General features: G+C 44.5%; 1 protein-coding gene across 2 annotated transcripts in view; it reads right to left on the bottom strand.

Moving 5' to 3' along the window:
• LRRC7 (leucine rich repeat containing 7) overlaps positions 1 to 20,957 on the bottom strand; it is a 103,617-nt gene that overhangs the window by 24,343 nt on the left and 58,317 nt on the right. Inside the window, exons 14-20 of one of the 2 annotated variants that reach the window (XM_054384024.1) lie at positions 20,036 to 20,160; positions 16,674 to 16,874; positions 13,153 to 13,272; positions 10,964 to 11,075; positions 10,247 to 10,427; positions 6,892 to 8,569; positions 4,250 to 4,399 (exon numbers count right to left, since the gene is read on the bottom strand). In XM_054384024.1, coding sequence (XP_054239999.1) covers positions 4,250 to 4,399; positions 6,892 to 8,569; positions 10,247 to 10,427; positions 10,964 to 11,075; positions 13,153 to 13,272; positions 16,674 to 16,874; positions 20,036 to 20,160 — 2,567 coding nt within the window. The remainder of the gene's footprint in view (positions 1 to 4,249; positions 4,400 to 6,891; positions 8,570 to 10,246; positions 10,428 to 10,963; positions 11,076 to 13,152; positions 13,273 to 16,673; positions 16,875 to 20,035; positions 20,161 to 20,957) is intronic. The other variant, XM_054384025.1, reaches the window with a different exon arrangement.

A 20,957-nucleotide genomic window follows, 5' to 3' on the forward strand; every position in this document is an offset into this window, starting at 1 on the left:
GGCTGTGTCTCACAGCTCAACAGACACTGGTCCAGTGCCTGATGCTCCCTAAGGCACCGCGTCCCTGGGAGGGGGTTCAATGCTGTGGAGCCGTGGTGCTGAGGGCCATGGTTTAGTGATGACCTGGCAATGCTGGGTGAATGGTTGGACTCCATGATCTTAAAGGTCTTGTCCAACCACAATGATTCTATGAAACCTGGTGACATGGTTCATGGTCCCTCACACACATCTAGACTCTTGGGTACCAGTTTGGATCTAGCTCTGACTCTTTATGCCTACATAAACTCACATCTCAGCCATTCTGCCCTGTTTGCTCCACGTGTCCCTCAACCAAATGGGGGCTTCATCATCTGAGATTAGAGGGCAGTAAACAGCTCCTGCAATGAAATAGTACAAGGGCAAAAAATTCCTGCTCTGAGGAGGAGTGAAAAACAAGGAAAAAGAAAGGTCATCATCTTGGTGATGTGACTCATCCCTTCCAGAGCCGCCCACGGACCAAGGTGCCCAGGGCTGTGCTGGAATCTGCTCCTCTCTGTGTGAGATGAATTTATGGAATGGTTGAGGTGTCCTCAGCACACAGAGGGGATCAGTGTGGCAGCTTCCCAAGGGAATGCCTGGTTCTCCTCCTCAGTGGAGGACCACAACCATGATCCAAGGGCTGGAAGCCCTCTGCTGTGAGGCCAGGCTGAGAGAGTCGGGGTTGTTCAGCCTAAAGAAGAAAAGGCTCCAGGGAGACCTTCTGGTGGCCTTTAAGGACTTAAAGGGGGCAAAAAAAAAAAAAAAGCTGGGGACAGAATTTTGAGCAGGGCCTGTTGTGACAGGACAAGGGGTGATGGTTTGAACTAAAAGAGGGAGATTCAAACTGGAAAGAAGGAAGAAATGTTTGACACTGAGGGTGGTGAGAGCCTGGTTTTGGCTGGTTAGAGAGGTGGTAAATGCCCCAGCCATGGAACTATTGCAGGTCAGGTTGTTTGGGGCTCTGAGCAACCTGCTCTAGTTGCAGCTGTTCCTGCTGACTGCAGGGGGGTCAGACTGGATGGAGCTTGAGAGGTCCTTTCGCACCCACCCCACTCTGTGATTCCACCATTCTCCGAATGTGCTGATTATCCCTAAGGGAAGGTGGCACTGAGCACTTCAGAGAAATGAAGTGCACCAAGCCATCAACTTTTCTAAGAACTTTGAGACTGCTGCCACAAAAATTGGAAGCATTCTTCTGAGAAGTGTTTCTTTTCGTCACTGCAGGCAACACTCTGCTGCTTTTATAAGTGACTGACTAATCTGCAGAGGTGAGCTTGCACTCAGAAATGGAAAAAGCAAAAATAATAGAGGGTGCTTTCTGCTTTCTCAATAAAGAGGAGAAAGCTGTCATAACAGCTTTTTCCTTTTCATTTTCTGCAGCCAAATGAATTTGTCTACTTGCAATATTGTTCATTTCTAGAGCTGGGGCAGACTGCATTCAAACAAAGAAGTTGAGGTGAAAAATGAAAAGCAGCAGCTCAACCATTTCACACCCGGAGTAGAACTGATGTAAGAAACTTTCTGAACATCAGGAATTTCTGCACTTGACTTCCTAATCTTCCAGGGGACAATTAGACCTCACTCATTACTCTCTTGAATCAAGGCCATGAGAAAGAGGAGAGAGAAGAGGCGAAAGATGAAGCTGTTGTGGCCTGGATTCATTAAGAAATGCAAATCCTTTAGAACATGTGATGGAATAAAATTAAACAATACTAAACATTCAGATTACTTGCTTAATAATAATTTTCCCAAACAGTAAGAGAACCACAACCCCCTGCCCCCCATGCGGTTCAGCATCACATTTTAGATGGACATGTAGCAATGAAATGCTGGTGAAGTACCAGACTAATACACTTAAAACCACATCCCAAACTATTGTCACCCTGAACAGTTTTATGACTGTCCTCAGACCTACATATTTTAGTAACCATCTTTATCTACAGCCTAAAAACTCTTTGAAAGTGATGTATTTATAACACCTTATTCCTAAATGTGCATAGAAAAGCAATACCATTATTCAGAGTTGATGCCAAAATGGATTTTTTTACAAGGACAAGTTGCTCAAGGCCTCATCCAAGCTGGCCTGGAGGTGTTCAAGGTCATGTTGGATGAGGTCTTGAGCAACCTCGTCTAGTGGGGGGTGTCCCTGCCCAGAGGCATTGAAACTAGATGATCTTCAAGATCCCTAAACCTATGACTTGTGACAAGAATTAGAATAAACTCAAGGAGACAAACGAATTCTTTGGGTGAAAACAACAGTATGACCAACACCAGAAAGCTGTCTGTGCCCAAACACACACGCACACTCGGCTACAGTTAAGATTGGACCTAGATGTCATCAACTCAACAACAGAGAAGCACATACTAATGTTAGGACTTGTTTAAAACCAGGGATGGGAGGTGTAGATGAAGTGTGTGGAGAGCAGGAGAAGCCTGGCAGTGCTGTGAGTGTCTGTGTGCACTGCTGAGCTGTGAGAGCCTTGCTTGGAAGCCCCCGGCACGCCTCTGTTTAGCAAGCTAAGCAGGGCTAAGACCTGTCCTTGGCCAACCACAACAGTCCAGTCATGTTGCTACCATGAAATGATCTTACTCTTTTAAAAAGGCTTGGATTGAGACTCTTAGCTGGGGCATTGGAATCCTCCTTTGGGAATTTCTGGCCAGTGCTGACTGTGGAGCCGTGGCCAGGGATGGGCTGGGAAGTTGCCAGCTGGCTAAGGCCAACCCACACCAGAGGCCAGCCTGGCAATTACCAGCGCAGATGATCACATTTCAGCGCCTGGATCTGTGCTCTGCTACCCTTTAATTACTCACAGAGATGCTGCTAATTTGTACCAACAGCTCCTGCTGCTAATGCAGTGGGAGACTTAACGATGCTGGTCCCTTTGACTGCGGACGTTATGCACAACCCCAGCAGTGCTACTGCCTGCAAGGGGCTGCAAGTGGCTGCCAGGACTCCGCTGTGGCCAGACATGATGCAGAACAAGGGCTCAGTATCCCTCCTCCTGACACTCTGACAACAATTCTGTGACATCTAGAGCACGAATCTTGTGAGGAGCAGCTGAGGGAACTGGGGCTGTTCAGTCTGCAGTAAAGGAGGCTGAGTGGAGACCTTCTGGCTCTCTATAACTCCCTATAAAGAGGTTGGAGTGAGGTGGGGGTTGGTCTCTTCTCCCAGGGAAGAAGGAACAAGAGGAAATGTCCTCACGCTGGGCCAGGGGAGGTTTAGGTTTGATATGAGTAACAATTTCTTCCCCCTGAGGGTTGTCAAGGCCTGTCCCAGGCTGCTCAGGGCAGTGGTGGAGTCCCCATCCCTGGAGGGGTTTAAAAGCTGTGTAGATGTGGTGCTGAGGGCTATGGTTTAGTGGTGGCCTGGCAGTGCTGGGCTAATGGTTGGATTCCACGATCTTAAAGGTCTTTTCCAACCTAAATGACTTTGTGTTTCTATGTCCTTCTCTGGCTTGTCATATGTGCTGTTCCCATCAAACTTTTGTTTGTATATCATTTTGTATGAATGCATTTATCATCAATATAGAGTTAACGAAGCCTTAAGCAATCCAGTCTAGTTGAGAGGCATCCCTGCCCAGGGCAGGGAAGCTGGAGTAGATGATTTCTAAGGTCCCTTCCAACCTAAGCCATTCTATGATTAACAGCTGTGAAATAAACAGTAAGAGAAATAAGAATATTATTTTCTTTCCAGAGGCATCACCCAACAAAGGTTTAAGATCAATTTGGGTGTGGAAGGCCCTGTACTCAACAGAGAAAACCATTTTCTTTCTAGAAGCAGTGCCAATTAATGAACCCAGTCACTAACATCCAAATAGTACAAATCCCTGCCTCCTGGAGCCTATTTAAATGCACATTAACCATTTCCCCATCCACCTTTCTCAGCTCAAACAGTCACAAAGCAAAACACGCTTCCCCCCGTTCCTGTGCACGGATTAAGTCATCGAGAGAAATGATGGCGTCGGTCTGGAAGACGAGAGGCAAGGAAGCAAGAATGACAGCCAGGTGAGCTACAGAATCCAAAAAGCAAGATCAGAACTGAGGAGGAAGCAAAGAACCCAAGTGTGAACCGTCAGCTATCTTTGCTTTTTGGATTGTGTGTAGCCTAAGCATGAATAATCGGCAAAAAAAGCTAGACCGGGGTGGGGAAGGGAGGGAAAGCAAAGGAGTAATATTATTAAGAATAATTTTGGTAAGGCTGGTAGGTGCTGGGCTATCCCATACTTACTTTCGGTAGAGGTAGCTCTTGAAGCATTTGGTTTTCAAATTTAGATTTAGGCTGCAAGTTTAAAGTCATGCTTCTGCCGGCATGCATTGCTGAAAACCCTCCAGAGTGCAGCATGCCAAGGCTAACTGTGTTGTGTTTGTAAGCAGCGGTCTGAGTAGAGGAAACAACCACGTGACAGGATATGAACACACATGCTCCTTGAATCAAGTATCACACATATATATATGGTTAATTTCACAAGAGTTTTAGTTTTAAGCAAACAAACAGTTAACCAAGGAATAAAGAGCTTCTTTGAGGCATGCACTGGCTCACACGGAAGCAAATACATCGCTAGGTTGTACATAAAATGGATACCAGAAAAGACTTCAACGCTGACAGCAGATGAAATATGTTATCTGTTGTTTGCAAACTGCAGTATAGAACGTGGTACAAGTCTTTATTTTTGCCCAGGTGGCCAAATTTGGGTAAGGCTGTGCAACCAAAAATGTGTATCTAGCATCAAAGAGCACCAATGGCAGAGGAAAAACCCTGTGTACGAAGCGGCTCTGCACCATCTCATCAGCTTGGTGACTGGTCCTGGTGAGCTCAGGGGACAAGCTGGCCTAAGTCCTGCACAGCCCAGCATCTTGCTGGCCATGGGCAGATGGGCAGTGTCTTCTCCTGAAGCAGCTGCTGCATTGCAGTGCCTGGGTGTTCTCATCATCAAAACCTCCACCAGACAGCCCAGCTTCTTAGAGCTTTGCTTATCATGCGTGGCAAACCACTGGGAACTATCTGGCACCTGCAGGGCTTACTATGGACTCCATCTAACTGACTGGGCTCAGTTTAAATAGATGGACCCCATTTAATTAGGTGGGCTCCATTTAACTAAGTGGACTCAATTTAACTAGGTCCACTCCATTTAACTAAACAACCTCAATTTAACTAGGCAGACTCAATTTAACTAGGTGGACTCAATTTAACTAGGTCCACTCCATTTAACTAAACAACCTCAATTTAACTGGGTGGACTCCATTTAACTAGGTGGACTCCACTTAACTAAACAACCTCAATTTAACTGGATGGACTCAATTTAAGTTAGATGGACTCCATTTAACTAGCTGGGCTGAATTTAACTAGGTGGGCTGCATTTAACCAGATAGACTCAATTTAATTATTTGGAATCCATTTAACTAGGTGAGCTGTATTTAACCAGAAGGACTCCATGTAACTAGATAGACTAAATTTAACCAGATAGATTGAGTTTATCTAGAAGTGCTCAATTTAACTAGATAAAATCACCAGCTTGCCATCAGTTAAAGCATTTCTTAAGCAAATACACACTGCAAACTAAATGTAAAGGTATTTCTTAGACCAGCACCATCTGGGAAGGGTTTATTTCCACCAGAAACATCACTGCTTGAGCTGCCATTTTGCCTAGGAATGAAGTATTCAGTTTTATACAACACACAAAAAAACCCAACCCCAACCCCTCAAACAGCTGAAGGAAGGGAAAGAAAATCTTCAGCTTTTGAGAGGGTTTTTAAAGTTTACCCATTGATCCTTCATGGTATTTCAATATGCATCACACTCGAGCAACTGGAAGGTAATGAATATATTAACCTCAAACCCATGGGCAGCTGGCATTAGAATAGGTATCTGGACACATTGTTGAGACTCCCTTCTGCATTTCATGACAGGAATTTTTCACAACCACTTCAGATTCCGAAGTAAATCTGATTCATGAAGTAAGCTGTTAAATACTCAAGATCATGACTGAAATCATGCACTCTCTATGTGTATAAAAAAAGGCAAATTGGCCTAATTTCCTGCAGCTACAAGGAGTAAAAAAAAATCATCTTTCTGGTTCAAAACCAGTGGCAGTGTATATCCAACAAAAGTTTTCAGAGCTGAGGCACCTTTAAATCCCCTTTAACTAAAATCCACAATAGCTAAAATACATTATCCTGCTTTTTGTTGTTGTTGTTGTTTTAAATCTGTTTATTGCCTTTTGCTGCCAAGATGTACCCAGCATATTTGAAAGCTCTCAGCACGTTACTGTGGTGGTGAGCTGTAGCATCACGGCCAGGGGAGTTGGGTTATGGTTGGATCTGACGACCTTAAAGGTTTTTTCCAACTGTAATGATTCCACAACAAGGAGGTATTTGGAATCATAGACTCACAGAGTTGTTTTGGTTGGAAAAGACTTGGAAGATCATCAGGTCCAATCATCAAATGAACACCACCAGGAACGTTAAACCATGTCCTGAAATGCTATGTCTACATGCTTCCCCAACACCTCCAGGGAGAGTGGATGTAGTTTATTATTTCAGCCAGTGCTGCAGCAGTTACCACCTTAGTAACGTGCTCCATGGAGCACTCCTCACCCAGAGACCCTTCATCACTCAGCTCACCCCTCACTTTTTTGAGCACCACCCCCCTCCTCCCCCCCAAGACCCTCTTTTGGAGGGCTGGTTCCTCTGATAGCATCAAACACAAGAGCTTCATGACCTGGAACCTCTTTTGGAGGGCTGGTTCCCCTGAGAGCAACACAAGAACTTCATGGCTGGGAAATTGTGGTGGTTACCACGGGACGTGCAAAGAGTTTGACATACCGAAACACACAACTAAAGGCATTAATTGCAGAGAAATGCCAAACATACCCTGTCTAACCTTCTAGCTTCTATATGTCTAAGTAGCTGTTGTCTCCAGTCAGCGGGCATTTTAGCACAGCTCTCATTTCCCTTCACAGGGGTAGGCCTTGTCTTTATATCACTGTTATCGGAAGGCTTGTCGCCATAGTTACCCAAGTTATAGTCTGAAGGTATCTTTTCCAGCAGAGCTGCCATTGTCGGCCTCGCTGAGACCGGCCTGGTTTGGGACGTGCCATAACTCTCTGTACTGTAGCTTCTTGCAGACAACGGCCGCCTTTGGGTAAGGTTTTTAACTGGAAAGCTCCCAGTCTGGGCTTTCACTTCTTGGTAGGAAGGATGCTCGTCTTCATACCTGCCGTTTCTCTTGAGGAACTGAGACTCAGAGACCGCCATGCTGCCCTGGCGCTCCACGGCTGCTCGGTATGGAGGCCTGCCATACCTATCGGTCAGGGGCAGCTCGTGGGGCTCACTGACTCTCCTGAACATGGACATCTCGGTGGAGCTGGCCAATGAATCTGCCCTCCTCAAGAACCCCGGCCGGGAGCCCTGGGTTGCAAAGGGGGGAGCGACCGTCTCGTCGTTCACTGAGGGCTGGGAGAAGGAGAACATGTGCTCCACGGGCGGGTAGCCGCGGTACGCCCTGGGGCTGACCAAATCCTGGGGCAGGTTTTTACTCTGCTGGGGAATGTACTCGGGGTTGAGTTGGAAAGGCTGCGGTAGCCTCTTCTCCGCTGTGACCTCCACTGCTCCCTGCGGGTTGAAGCTTTGGTCGAACTGGTAGACTTTCTTGGTGACGGAGGACTTCTGCTGCGGCTGCACTTTGACGCTGCCATAGGTCAGCAGCTCGTCGTCCAACATGGGGACCGACTGGCTGCGGGACATGCTCAGCATGCCGTGCTCCGGGCCCAGGAGCTTGTCCACCCTCTCATGGGTTCCTACAGTATCGTTACCGGATGCATAGTTTTCTAAGGGGATGTTGTACACTTTGTATGTACCGATGTCTATCTCGTCGATGCTCTGTGACTTCTTGAATTTGTTGGTTTTCAAATCCCTCATCATGGGAGAAAGCCGTTCCGTGCTCTTGCTGATGGAGATGACGTTTTTGGCAGGATCAGGGCGGCAATGGATATGGGAAAAGACATTGGTGAGGCTTCGGTTAGCATTGGAATCGTGATATTCCCACGCTATGCCTGGAGGGAAGGTGCTAGTCATCTCAGCGGACTCCTTGATGTGATCTTTCCGCTCAGACAAAGGGCTGGTGGTGGGGGTGCTTTCCAGTTTGGAAGGAAAAGCTGTCCTGTCTTCAAAAGGACTAGGGGTTCTGGTCCAATTTTGCCAAGGGTTGGGAGGAGGCACTTCAGATTCGTGTGTGTTTCTGAGCGTGGGCTGCTCCAGCTCCAGGGGAATGCCAACTATCCTGTCTTGCCTGATCAACGGCCTCCGCCCATGTGCCGATGTGCTTCTGGTTTTGGTGCTCAGCAGGGGGTTAGCATTGGGGTTGTCCACCGTGCTCTCCTCCGCCACAAAGCCCGTGTTGTCGTAGTGCGAGCTGTCGTTCCAGCTGTCCGGGAAGGTGTCGCTCAGCGGGCGTCTGTCCACGCGCTGCGGCAGCGTCACCGCCGGAGCTGCTTCCCGCTGGCTCAGCAATGGCTTTGTTTCGAGGGGCTGTGGGAAGGACTGTGCCAGCCTGCATGAACCAAACCAAACCAAACCAAACCAAACCAACAAAAAAAAAAAAAAAAGAGAGAAAATCCAAACAAGATAAAATGTCCTCTATCAGAGTGCTTAAATCAGCATCAGAGACATAACTGTTGAATATTCTCCCAAATGTGTAGATATGCCACTTTGGCTGAGGTGGTGTTAGGTCAACAGTTGGACTTAGTGATCTTAGAGGTCTTTTCCAACCAAAACAATTCCTTAGGGATGGTTGGACTCAATGATCTTAGACGTCTTGTCCAACCAAACCAGTTCTATGATCTATACTTTGGCTTTGGGATTGTACTATGAGATGTTCTTTTCAGTGGTGGCCAGATCTAGGACAAGGGGTGATGGACACAAACTAAAACACGGGAGGTTTTCCTTCAACTTCCTTAAGGGTGAAGGAGCACTGGAACAGGCTGCCCAGGGAGGTCATGGAGTCTCCCTTCTTTGGAGACTTTCAAAATCCCCCTGGATGCATTCCTGTGCAACCTGATCTAGGTGAACCTTCACTATCAGGGAGGTTGGACTCAATGATCTCCAGAGGTCCTTTCCAACCCCTACCACTCTGTGATTCTCTGTGCCTTGTGCTGCTGCTGTGCTATGCAGCAAGGTTGGGGTTTTTTTGTGCTGGAGCACAGGTTCTGTTGATTACATACACTAGAAACTAAGGAATCCATCACAAGTCCATGGGTGGTTCCATGCTACATCCATAAAAATCCAACTGAACATATTTTCCTGCTTTAAAAATAATCTGTGAGTGCAAGGGAAGGTTTTTTTTCACACTTACATTATCTTTTTGCAAAACAAAAATCCCAGATTCACTTTGTGCACGTTCTCACCACCAAGATGTTATGCACCTCCAGTTTCTCTTTAGTGGGGAAGAGCCTGTGGATGGAACTTCATTAGGTGATTTATGGGCAGGAATAAATAGGATGGGGTGTTCCTGGTAGGGTAGGAGAGGGTTTTCAGGTTGCTGATGGGCAGTGCAAATGACAACTTTCATACTGATGTTCTCAGAGGTCCAGGGCAGAGTGAGGACAGTGATAATACGAGAGAAGCACAAACTCTGCTATCTGTGCTAAACTATGACCAGCTGCAGCTCAGGGCCATGCAGAGCAGAGTAATTGCAGCTCTATTATTAGGAGCTTTTAATGTGTGGTTATAGCAGAGAGTTGAAAAACCAGCTGTAGAATTACTGACATTATCTAGAGTATGAATGGGCCAACTGGGCTTTGAATAGCTACTTACAACTCTGCCCAACTGGGCCAAAAACCTTGTGTGTTTGTAGTTGGAATGCATCAATGGAGACAGTAGGATCACTTTGACTGCATAGGACAACAGAAGGCCAAAGACAGCCAGAAGCTGTCTTAAGAGTGGTCAGGCAAGCAATAGAACGAGAGGAAAGAGCCTCGGGTTGCACTAGGAGAGGTTTAGTTTGGAAACGAGGAACAATTTCTTCCCCAAAAGGGTTATCAAGCTCTGTAAAAGGCTGTCGAGGGAGGTGGTGGAGTCCCCATCCCTGGAGGGGTTCAAAAACCACGTAGGCACGGCACTTTGGGGCATGGTTTAGTGGGAATGTTAGCATGGGGTTGATGGTTGGACTTGATCTTAAAAGTCATTTCCAAGCTGGAAGATTCTATGATTCTAAGAAAGATGGTCCCACCTGTTCCCCCACAAAGAGTTATTCACTGCTTCTTTAGCCGTTGTCTGCAAGGAGCCCATTTTAACGTGCGCGTTGGAGGAGCCTGAGGAAGCCTGGGAAGGGGAATAGTCTGAGTAAGTGCCTGAGGAAACGCTGTTATTCAGACAATGGATCTTATCTGCTTCAGACTCGTCTGTGGACTCTGAAACAAAAGACAGCAAACGTTTTTCAGGAGGGTGGAACTGTAAAACTCAACTCCAGAAAAACACATCTTTGAATTGAGACTGTGGAGATGCGTGCAGACACACAACAACCCCCCAAACCCAAGTGACAGAAATGAAATCAGGAAATAAAATCAGAGTGAAGTGCAGAACATCTTAAGCACCAGGGTAAAGTGCAGAACATCTTAAGCACCAGGGTGAAGTGCAGAACATCTTAAGCACCAGTGTGAAGTGCAGAACATCTTAAGCATCAGAATGAAGTGCAGAACATCTTAAGCACCAGGGTGAAGTGCAGAACATCTTAAGCATCACAATGAAGTGCAGAACATCTTTAAGCATCAGAATGAAGTGCAGAACATCTTAAGCATCACAATGAAGTGCAGAACATCTTTAAGCATCAGAATGAAGTGCAGAACATCTTAAGCATCACAGTGAAGTGCAGAACATCTCAAGCAATGTGTTGACTGGTGAACATCACAAATACTTTCAGCCTGCAGGTTGTGAGTCAAGTTAGTACCTTTCTTGTCTTTACCCAGAAGAACAAGTTTGGGAGGGTACAATGGAGTCTCTGGTATGGAAGGACGAAGTTCTCCTATCCTCATCTCACTGGCAGGATGTCCAAAGGCGTCCTGAGGAATAGAATAACCTAGAGTAAACCTGGGGAACAGAATCCACTTCAAACTGCAACCAACCAACACAGCACCAAACTCCCACCAGATGGGCAGTGTGTAATCGTGCTGATTTGTCAGCCCTAATTTTAATTAGCCCTACATCCAATAATTGTAAAAGTTATGGTGATGTGTTCATTCCAAAAATGTGGACAAAACAGATGGAGCCTGCAAGATACCCTGAGGCCATGTAACCATTTTTGTGATGAGGTAAAGGTCACAAAAATGCAAAGTGCCAGTGGAAATAAGTGAAGATCCAGAACAAGCAAATTACTTCTTGTTTCAGGAGAAAGTATTCCTCATTCCACAAGTCATTCCATAGATTCCCTGCACCTATAGCTACACTTAATTAAAATAACTTTGTCTCTAAAGAGGTTTCTGTGCTTAATTAAAATATCTCAGATTTCATAAACTTCTCCTTGAGAGTTCACCAGATCTTGACCTTCAAAAATTGCTCTGCACAACCCTTTTGCTGTTCTAGCTGGCAACAGGACTGCAAATAACATGAGTTAAAAAGTGGAAAGGAGTCTTAGAAAGAGATATTTTTAATTAGGATTAATTTAATTGGGCTCATGGGATAGCTAAAAGGGAACAAAGACCCAAAGAGGGAATCTGTGGCATTTCTTATCCCTGGAAGAAGGTTCAGAAATGAGAAATATTCACAGATTCAAAGAATGGTTTGGGGACCTTAAGGATTATCTAAGTTGCAACCCCCTTGCCATGGGCAGGGACACCTTCCACTAGAGCAGGCTGCTGAAGGCCTCATACAAGCTGGCCTTGAACATCTCCAGGGAGGGAGCTGTTGACCCGGAGATAGGTGTCTTGGGAGGACAAGGTAGGGGATGATGCTAGAGGAATGATTCTGGTAACTCTGTCCTCAGGAAGGGACTTCAGGAAAGGGACTGGAAAATGAGGAATATGGGAAAGCCACTTTGTGGGTGTTGGTGCACAGGCTGAGGGAAATGTAATGGAAAGGGGACTGGTGGAGATGGGCATGGCAACATGGGGAAGTTGAGTCAGTGCCAGTAAGGATCCCTCTGGGGTGGGCTGTCAAAAACATGCATGGTCCTGGAAGCGAGAGGATGAGCTGTGATTGCATTAGGAGGGGAGAAGCTGAAAAAGGAGAGTTTAAAAGAGGAAGATTTGGAGAGTTGTTAGGAGGAAATCAACAATTAGCAGTAGAAAGGAAGGAAATGGTTAGGAGAAAAACAATTAGGCGGGAACTTACACTAATGGAGACTCTATGAGGATCTCAGTACCCTGCCATTTTGCTGTTAAAGGTACTCCAGGGATTTTGCAGAGTGACATCAATGAAGAAATGTAATATTTAGACAAACAATTAATCAAAGGGAGTACCAAACCCAACCCCCACATTATTCAAATGCAAAATGCTACAATATATATTTTTTATTTACTTTCTTTTACTCATAAGGAGAAAACTTCCAGAGGTTTACTCTCCATTAGCTACTTTGTGGAGCAGAAACAAAGAAGCATTTGCCATGTGGTTTACCCTCAAACCCCAGAATGATGTTTACACAACAGACATTTTAATCCTTCTGCACCTGGTGTTCTGCTGAAGGTAAGGTCACACCAAACCAGCAAACAGGTCCATTCACAGCCCATTTAACTAACTCCTTCAACACTAACACTGAAGAAAATATAGCTACATACTGATTCTTACATGGTGGAAGGCATCCAAGACTTCCACCTCCTCTCCCATGCAGTGATCCCTTGTTGTGTGAGAACAGTAGCAGTGATGGACACACAACTTCAAGCAAACAACAGTGCAACAATATCTTTTTTTTTTCCAGTGCAGCACAATCATGTCCTAGTGCAGTGCAACAAACTTAAGCAAAACCACTTGTGGAGAAAGAAAGAGGTGCAGAGAATTCACTGGGTGTGAAATCCTCCACCTTGGAAGCAAGGGTGGATGTTCCTTGTGTACCTCTGAGCTTTTTGTATGTTCTCCTTGTTGTGCCTCTGAGCTTTTTGTATGTTGTTGTACCTCTGAGCTTTTTGCATGCTCTTCTTGTTGGGCCTCTGAGCTTTTTGTATGCTCCTCCTTCTCCTCGTCTGAGCTTTCCACCTTCTTGTCTGAGCTGTTGTCTGGCTCAGACAAGGGACTCTTTTGGAAGTCTTTATTTTCTCTATCTTGAACCTAGAATCCCAATATTGTGCCATGAAACTTCCAAAAAAACAAAAAAAAGTCATAAGCTTAAAAGAAAACTACTTGCTGTAAGATAGGAAGAACCAGCAGTTCCATTTTTGACATAATGATGGACACAGGCTTTTATAAAGTTTTCCAGGTTATGTTAATTATTTTTTTTTCCATTTTTAGCCCCTAGTTCAGCTATTTCAACAGAAATCAATATACCTCTGAAAGAACTTGTCTGGTGTTTGCCATGAAAGTGAAATATGTGGTAAAACCCCAAATCCTATTCAATTTAATTCTACTTTAAGAGGATTTTTTTTTCATCTTCTTACAAGTCCAAGAACAAAAATATCACTAATAGGGAAAAAAAAAAAACCCTACAAAGTATTAATAAGACCAATTGCAAGAACAAAGGAAGGAGATAAATGCAATCATGTTGTGTCAGAACTTATTCTTCAGAACCAAAGACATAGGTAGAGGATACAAAACTACAATGAGCTGTTTCCCAAGAGAAAGTATGTGGTAAAACCCCATTGAAATAACTGGAGAAGAGAAATGTCACCAATTATTCATGCTGGCAACAGAAGTACATTAAATTACAGTCTGAAGAGGTGGAATTTTTAGACTAGCCTAACTCCTAGGGTCTGCTTGTCAAGAATATAAAAGCCTTGGAATGAAGCAGAGAGGGGCTCTGGGCAGACACAGTATGCACAAGGTGGAGGAATGTGGGACCATTAATGATGGATCTGCTCCAGAGGAACACTTAAATACATGTAGGGGGTTGGCAGCACTCCTAAACTGGGGAAGGTTAGGACAAACTGAAAGATGACAAGCTGGTTATAAAGAAATGGAGAAGCAAAGAAATAAAGGGAATAAGGCAAATGTAACTCAGCCCAGGTTTTACTGAAACTTGAAAGGATAAAGAGTCATGGAACGGTTTGGGATGGAAGGGACCTTCAAGATCATCAAGTTGCAATCCCACTGCCATGCTCAGGGACACTTCCCACTAGAGCAGGTTGCTCAAGGCCCCATCCAACCTGAACCTTGAGCAGCAAGAAAGAGTTTAATGTGTAAAAAGAGAAAGAAATTAATGGGTAAAAAGGGAAAGAAATTAATGTGTAAAAAGGGAAAGGAAATAATGGGCAAAAAGGGAAAGAAATTAATGGGTAAAAAGGGAAAGAATTCAATGTGTTAAAGGGGAGAGAATTTGATGAGTAAAAAAGGAAAAAAAATGAGTAAAAAGGGAAAGAATTTAATGGGTAAAAAGGAACAATAGTGGAATTGAAGAGTTCAGATGTAGTTAAACCCATGAATTATCTACCTTTGATATTTTAGTTTGATGTACTAATCAAAACCATGCCTTTAAGTTGGAAGGAAGGCTTCTGAAGCCGTCTGAAGAGAGAACTTAAGGAATGAAAATGTTTAATTGTAAATAAACCCCCTGGTATTGACAGAGCATCTCCAGTGACTGCTGAAGAGGTCAGAATTGCCAAGCTGTGCTATGGAAATCTGAGGAAGAAAAGTTCCTGACCAACAGGGACATTTCAAGGACAACAAACTTATCAGAATGGTTCAGTAATAAAGGAGTGAAAAGATAATCTGATGAATTCTCTTCCCCTTCATTTAGTTCTTTTGGACATTAAGAAGATTCGCATCTTCAGGAAGATTTTCAAGACTGCTGCTGTTGTTGTAGACCTGTCCAAGCTTTTAAACCATCATACACCCTGCCAGGGTTAGAGCTTTCCCTTCTTTCTGAACTGTGCCTGCACAAAGTAAGACTTTAGTGTGAATATTGATGAGTAGAAATGCTTTGAGCTGAAGCTTCAGCTCTTTGCAACAGCTTTGCAGTCTTTAACAGCTGCCTGTATTCATGCTGGAAGAGAAGACTTTGTTCCTGTGCCTACTGACCCACTTCTGGTGAACCTACTAAGGGCTGAATTCTGCACCTCATTGCAAATCACTGCTCAGGGGGTGCCTGAGCTAAGGTTCCCTGCAGTCAACCAAGCACTCCTGCTGACTTCATTAACTTCTGACAAGGTTAATTGGCTGTCTTACAGCACATAACAGGAGTAGAAGCAGCAGAACCTAATGGCATAGTAGGGTCAAACAGAACAAACTGAATTGTCATAACACATGAGGCAGAAACACACTTCCTGAAGTCTGAGATGGGAATCCTGAGCAGGTCTATTCTCCTGCTCATATGCAAGCCTCTCACCTCATTAAAATTTAGGAGATCTAGAAAAATTCAACCTCCTAAATTCAGATCTGGGCAGATCCAAAGCCCCAAATTCAGATCTAGACAGATTCAAACCCCCAAAATTCAGATCTAGGTAGATTTAAAACCCCCAAATTCAGATCTAGATGGATTCAAACACCAAAACTGAGATCCAGAGAGATTTTAAACCCAAAATTCAGGTCTAGGTAGATTTAAACCCCCCAAATTCACATCTAAATAGCTTCTGAACGCAACATTCAGATGTAGGTAGATGTAAAACTCCAAATTCAGATCTAGGTAGAATTAAGACCCAAAATTCACATCTAGGTAGATTTAAACCTCCAAAATTCAGAGCTAAGTAAATTCAAACCCCACATTCATATCTACATAGGTTCAAGACTCAAAATTCAGATCTAAGTAGATTTAAACCCCAAATTCAGATCTAGGTAAATTTTAACCCCAGAATTCAGATAGAGGTAGATTTAACCCCCCTAAATTCACATCTAGGTAGATTTAAACCCCTAAATTCAGACCTAAGTAGATTTTAAGCCCATAATTCAGATCTAGGCAGATTCAAACCCCCAAATTCAGATCTGGGTAGATTCTACGCCCAGAATTTAGATCTAAGGAGATTTTAAGACAAAAATTCAGATCTAAGTAGATTTTTAAACCCCAAATTCAGATCTAACTAGATTCAAAGCCCATAATTCAGATCTAGGTAGATTCAAAGCCCATAATTCAGTTCTGGGTAGATTTAAAGCCCCAAATTCAGATCTAAGTAGATTCAAAGACCATAATTCAGTTCTGAGTAGACTTAAAGCCCCAAATTCAGATCTAAGTAGATTCAAAGCTCATAATTCAGTTCTAGGTAGATTTTAACTCCCAAATTCAGATCTAAGTAGATTCAAAGCCCATAATTCAGATCTAGGTAGATTCAAAGCCCATAATTCAATTCTAGGTAAGATTTTAAATCCCAAATTCAGATCTAGGTAGATTCAAACCCCAACATTCAGTTTGATAAGCTCAACAGCAGTGGGAAAACCCCCCAGCAGCTCAATATAAAACTGAATTTACTGTAGAGAATGAAACTAGGAACTATCAAGGTATGACACTGACCAAATATCAATTGACGGAGTTATGTTCACATTTCACCTTCAGCTCTCAAGAGGAATCAGAACCCCTTTTACATTACCTCCACTGAAATCTCCTTAGGTGCCATGGGCCACTTGTGCTCATATTTGTCTTTCACTGTTGGGTCACTGTTGACAGTTGGTGTTGAGTTTTCAGGTCGCACTCCATGGCTTGTTTTGCCCACCAGATTTTGAACTGATTTCACCATGTTCTTCAAATCCTCTGGGTATGGAGTGGGATAACGTTTTAGATTGATTTCAACCTGCAGGTTCATACAACAAAGAATTAAAGGATAGATGCACAACAAAAATAGCATTCAGACTAAAGCCATGGTTACAGCCCTATGGCTACATGTGAATGCCTCCCATTTTTAGTGACTCTGTTGGAGTCACACACACCTACCTCCAGGGATTATAGAATCATAGAATCAGTCAGGGTTGGAAGGGACCACAAGGCTCAGCCAGTTCCAACCCCCCTGCCATGCCCAGGGACACCTCACACTACAGCAGGCTGGCCAGAGCCTCATCCAGCCTGGCTGCAAACACCTCCAGGGCTGGGGCCTCAACCACCTCCCTGCACAACCCATTCCAGGCTCTCACCACTCTCCTGGGGAAGAACTTCTTCCTCACCTCCACTCTCAATCTCCCCACTTCCAGCTTTATTCCATTCCCCCCAGTCCTGTCACTACTTGATAGCCTAAGAAGTCCCTCCCCAGCTTTCTTGTAGCCCCCTTCTGTGATGTCATATGCCCACAATTTCAACAGAAGAATAAAAGAAATGAAGTCTGTAATGCATCACTAAAGCTCTAGTTGAAAGAAATCCCTTTTAGATGTGGCCTAATTAGGCTTTTCCAGAGCATTCAGACCAGGCTTTAAGGGTAAGGTCCAGCAGCACAACACAGATACAAGTCAATCTTACAGCAAATCCTTAATAAGTGCTAATAAATGAAAAATGGACTTCCATAATAAATGAAAAGAAGGACTTCCATGAGATGATAGACAGGTCATAGGCAGGGATTTCAGCAAGAGTTTCATATCACTGGGAGTATTAATATTAAAGAGGAAAAATAGTGGCAGATGTGTCAGGTGATATCCACTGGAATGGAGATATTTCCATTGCTAATTAAGACTTATTATAGAGGCAATCTGGACCCTCTGTTTAATGCTACATCAAAAGCATCATGACCCTGAGAAGAGAAGGTTTGAAGTTCTTGATGGAGTTCATGATGAAGTTCAACACTATTGAGTGCTTTCAATGCCTCTCTTGTAACTGCAGTTGGCTGGAAGGTCAGTTTTAACCAGCAAAAAGTCCAAACTCTCTCTGCTTCTGTGTTCAGGAATCACAGAATGGTCTGGGTTGGATGGGACCTCCAAAGGTCATCCAGTCCAACCCCCCCTGCAGTCAGCAGGGACATCCTCAACTAGATCAGGTTGCCCAGAGCCTTGTTAAGCCTCACCTTAAATACCTCCAGGGATGGGGCCACAACCAACCTCCCTAGGCAACCTGTCCCAGTGTTCCACCACCCTCACAGTAAAGAGCCTGTTCCTAACATCCAATCTAAATCTGCCCTCTCTAGTTGGAATCCATTGCCCCTTGTCCTATCCCCACAGGCGTTTTTGTAAACACTCTCTCTCCAGCCCTGTAGGTACTTCAGCCCTTCAGGTACTGGAAGGTCATTATTAGGTCTCCCTGGATCCTTCTCTTCTCCAGGCTGAACATCCCCAGCTCCCTCAGCCTGTCCTCATAGCAGAGATGCTCCAACTCCCTGATCAAGAAACATGCAGGCATGGCACTTCAGGACATGGTTTAAGGACTGTGGTGGTGTTGGAGTGAAGGTTGGACTTGATGATCTTAAAGGTCTCTTCCAACCAAAACAATTCTATGATTCTGTAAAACACTACCAATCTTTGTGGTTATTGCCTACTGATAATTTCAGTTAATCACCAGATTAATCCCATAAAGGTCAGGTGAAACTGCTAAGACCATACATATAAGGAGCTCCCTAAGACCTGGATGGTGTTGGATGGAAGGACAACATCCTTCTAACCATGTAAGCAGTGAAGGTCTCAACTGGAAACTCTGGGATGAGATCAATTTCAGATAACCACAGGAGGATATTTGTGTTTTGATCTTCATTTTGGGGAGGTTACAAAATGCTAAGGTCCCTTGTAAGTGGCGTCTCCTCAGTCCATGCTGGCACACTGTCCCAAGATGGGTTTTGACCAGATCCTCAAAGGAAAAAGGATTTGTAGCACCAAGAGACTTTGAATCCAGTCTCGGACCAGTGAGCAGTGGTTGTGGTGCCTTGTGGCTCTGCCTTCTTGGGAGCTTTGTGGGCAAGTCCCTTTCCTATGTGACCTTCTTTAGGTGACACTGCCTTGGCAAGGGAGCTAGACTCAATGATCTCCAGAGGTCCCTTCCAACCCCTACCTTTCTGTGACCATTTCCACTGCACACTCTTGTGTGACTCTGTGAAGTTTCAAAGCTCTCCTTGACTTCCACTTTGAGAGGAATAGGGAATTTTCTAAGGGACCTACAGATCTCTAAAGATTTCTAAAGATTTCTAAAGATTTAGTTGGTTGGGCATTTGTTCTATGTCTCCCAACATTTGGTTTTGATTTTGTCTTTGTGATGAAACCCTTGGCACAGTAGGAATCCAACATGAGGGTCTTAACTCATAGGAACTCATGGTAGGAACCCAACATAAGGGCCTTAACTCATAGGAACTCCTAGTAGGAACTCAACATGAGGGTCTTAACTCATAGGAACTCATAGTAGGAACCCAACATGAGGGTCTTAACTTGTAGGAACCCAACATTAGGGCCTTAACTCACAGGAACTCATAGTAGGAACCCAACATGAGGATCTTAACTCATAGGAACTCCTAGTAGGAACCCAACATTAGGGTCTTAACTCATAGGAACTCATAGTAGGAACCCAACATGAGGATCCTAACTCATAGGAACTCATAGTAGGAACCCAACATGAGGGTCTTAACTCATAGGAACTCCTAGTAGGAACCCAACATGAGGGTCTTAACTCATAGGAACTCATGGTAGGAACCCAACATGAGGACCTTAACTCAGGAACTCATAGTAGGAACCCAACATGAGGGTCTTATAGGAATTCATGGTAGGAATCCAACATGAGGGTCTTAACTCATAGGAACTCATAGTAGGAACCCAACATTAAGGTTATGGTCCTCATGAAATCAAAGGTTTGCTGTCTGGCCCACAACAGCAAAGCAGAAATTGGCAATGTGTGCTTTAGGAAGACCACAGATTCTAGTTCTTCTAAACTGTTGTACTTCAAACATGGTTATGAGTACTTTCTGGGTGCTGAGAACACAGAAAACAACTCAATTCAGTATCTGTAAATTGGATCCTGTCCAGTGAGTAGCAGAAGAAATCATCTAGAACTTACCTTAACTTTCCCTGGATTTTCCTCCTCTTCCTTTTTGTCTTCAAATTCAAAGGCAACAGTCATCCGTTGCTGCCTCTGCTCCTCCCACAAAGTAGGGTTAAAACTGTCACTGTCTGACTGGAAATCTGCAGTGAAAGCACAAACAGCAAAGCAGAAGGACAAGCAATTAATGAACCCAGCAAGAAGACTGGAAAAGATCTAACCAGACATCATAGAATCAGAATGGTTTGAGTTGGAAGGGACCTTTAAGATCACCCAGTTCCCTGCCATGGGTAGAGACACCTTCCACTAGATGAGGTTGCTCAAGGCCTCATCCACCTTGAACACCTCTGATCCTGTTGTCTTGGGTTATTGTTTTCAAACTGTTGAGGGGAGCAATAAGATCAGGAGCTGATAAATCATTACCAATGGAGTTTAATATGAAAACTGAAATGAGTGATGGGAAAGAGAAGGTTTTGGGCCAGATCTGGAGTGCAAAAACTCTCAAACTTAATGTAGCTAGATGAGGAGCCAAACCTTCAGTTCTACCAGGCTCAGAGCTCTGAACTTTATCTCTCTAGCAGCTGGTGCAAACCGTAACTCTCTCAGATGGATCAAGTGGCTCTGCAGCTTGAGCTTGCTCCGGCCAGCAGCCCCTCTGCATGGCAGCAAGGCATATCCTGAATTTCTGTCCCATGCACACTCAGTTCCCAGGATCATAATGTTTATATAAAGCCAATCTTCTGAAAATCTGAGAATCCCAGAGTGGTGGGGTTGGAAGTGACCTCTGGAGATCATCCAACCCACCCCCCCTGGCTAAAGCAGGGGCACCCACAGCAGCTTGCCCAGCATCACAATGCCCAGCTGGCTTTGGAAGCTCTCCACACAAGGAGACTCCACAAGCTCTCTGGGCAGCCTGCTCCAGGCCTCCAGCACCCTCACA

The sequence above is a fragment of the Indicator indicator genome, chromosome 10 (assembly GCF_027791375.1).
Source record: "Indicator indicator isolate 239-I01 chromosome 10, UM_Iind_1.1, whole genome shotgun sequence".
Lineage (NCBI taxonomy): Eukaryota > Metazoa > Chordata > Aves > Piciformes > Indicatoridae > Indicator > Indicator indicator.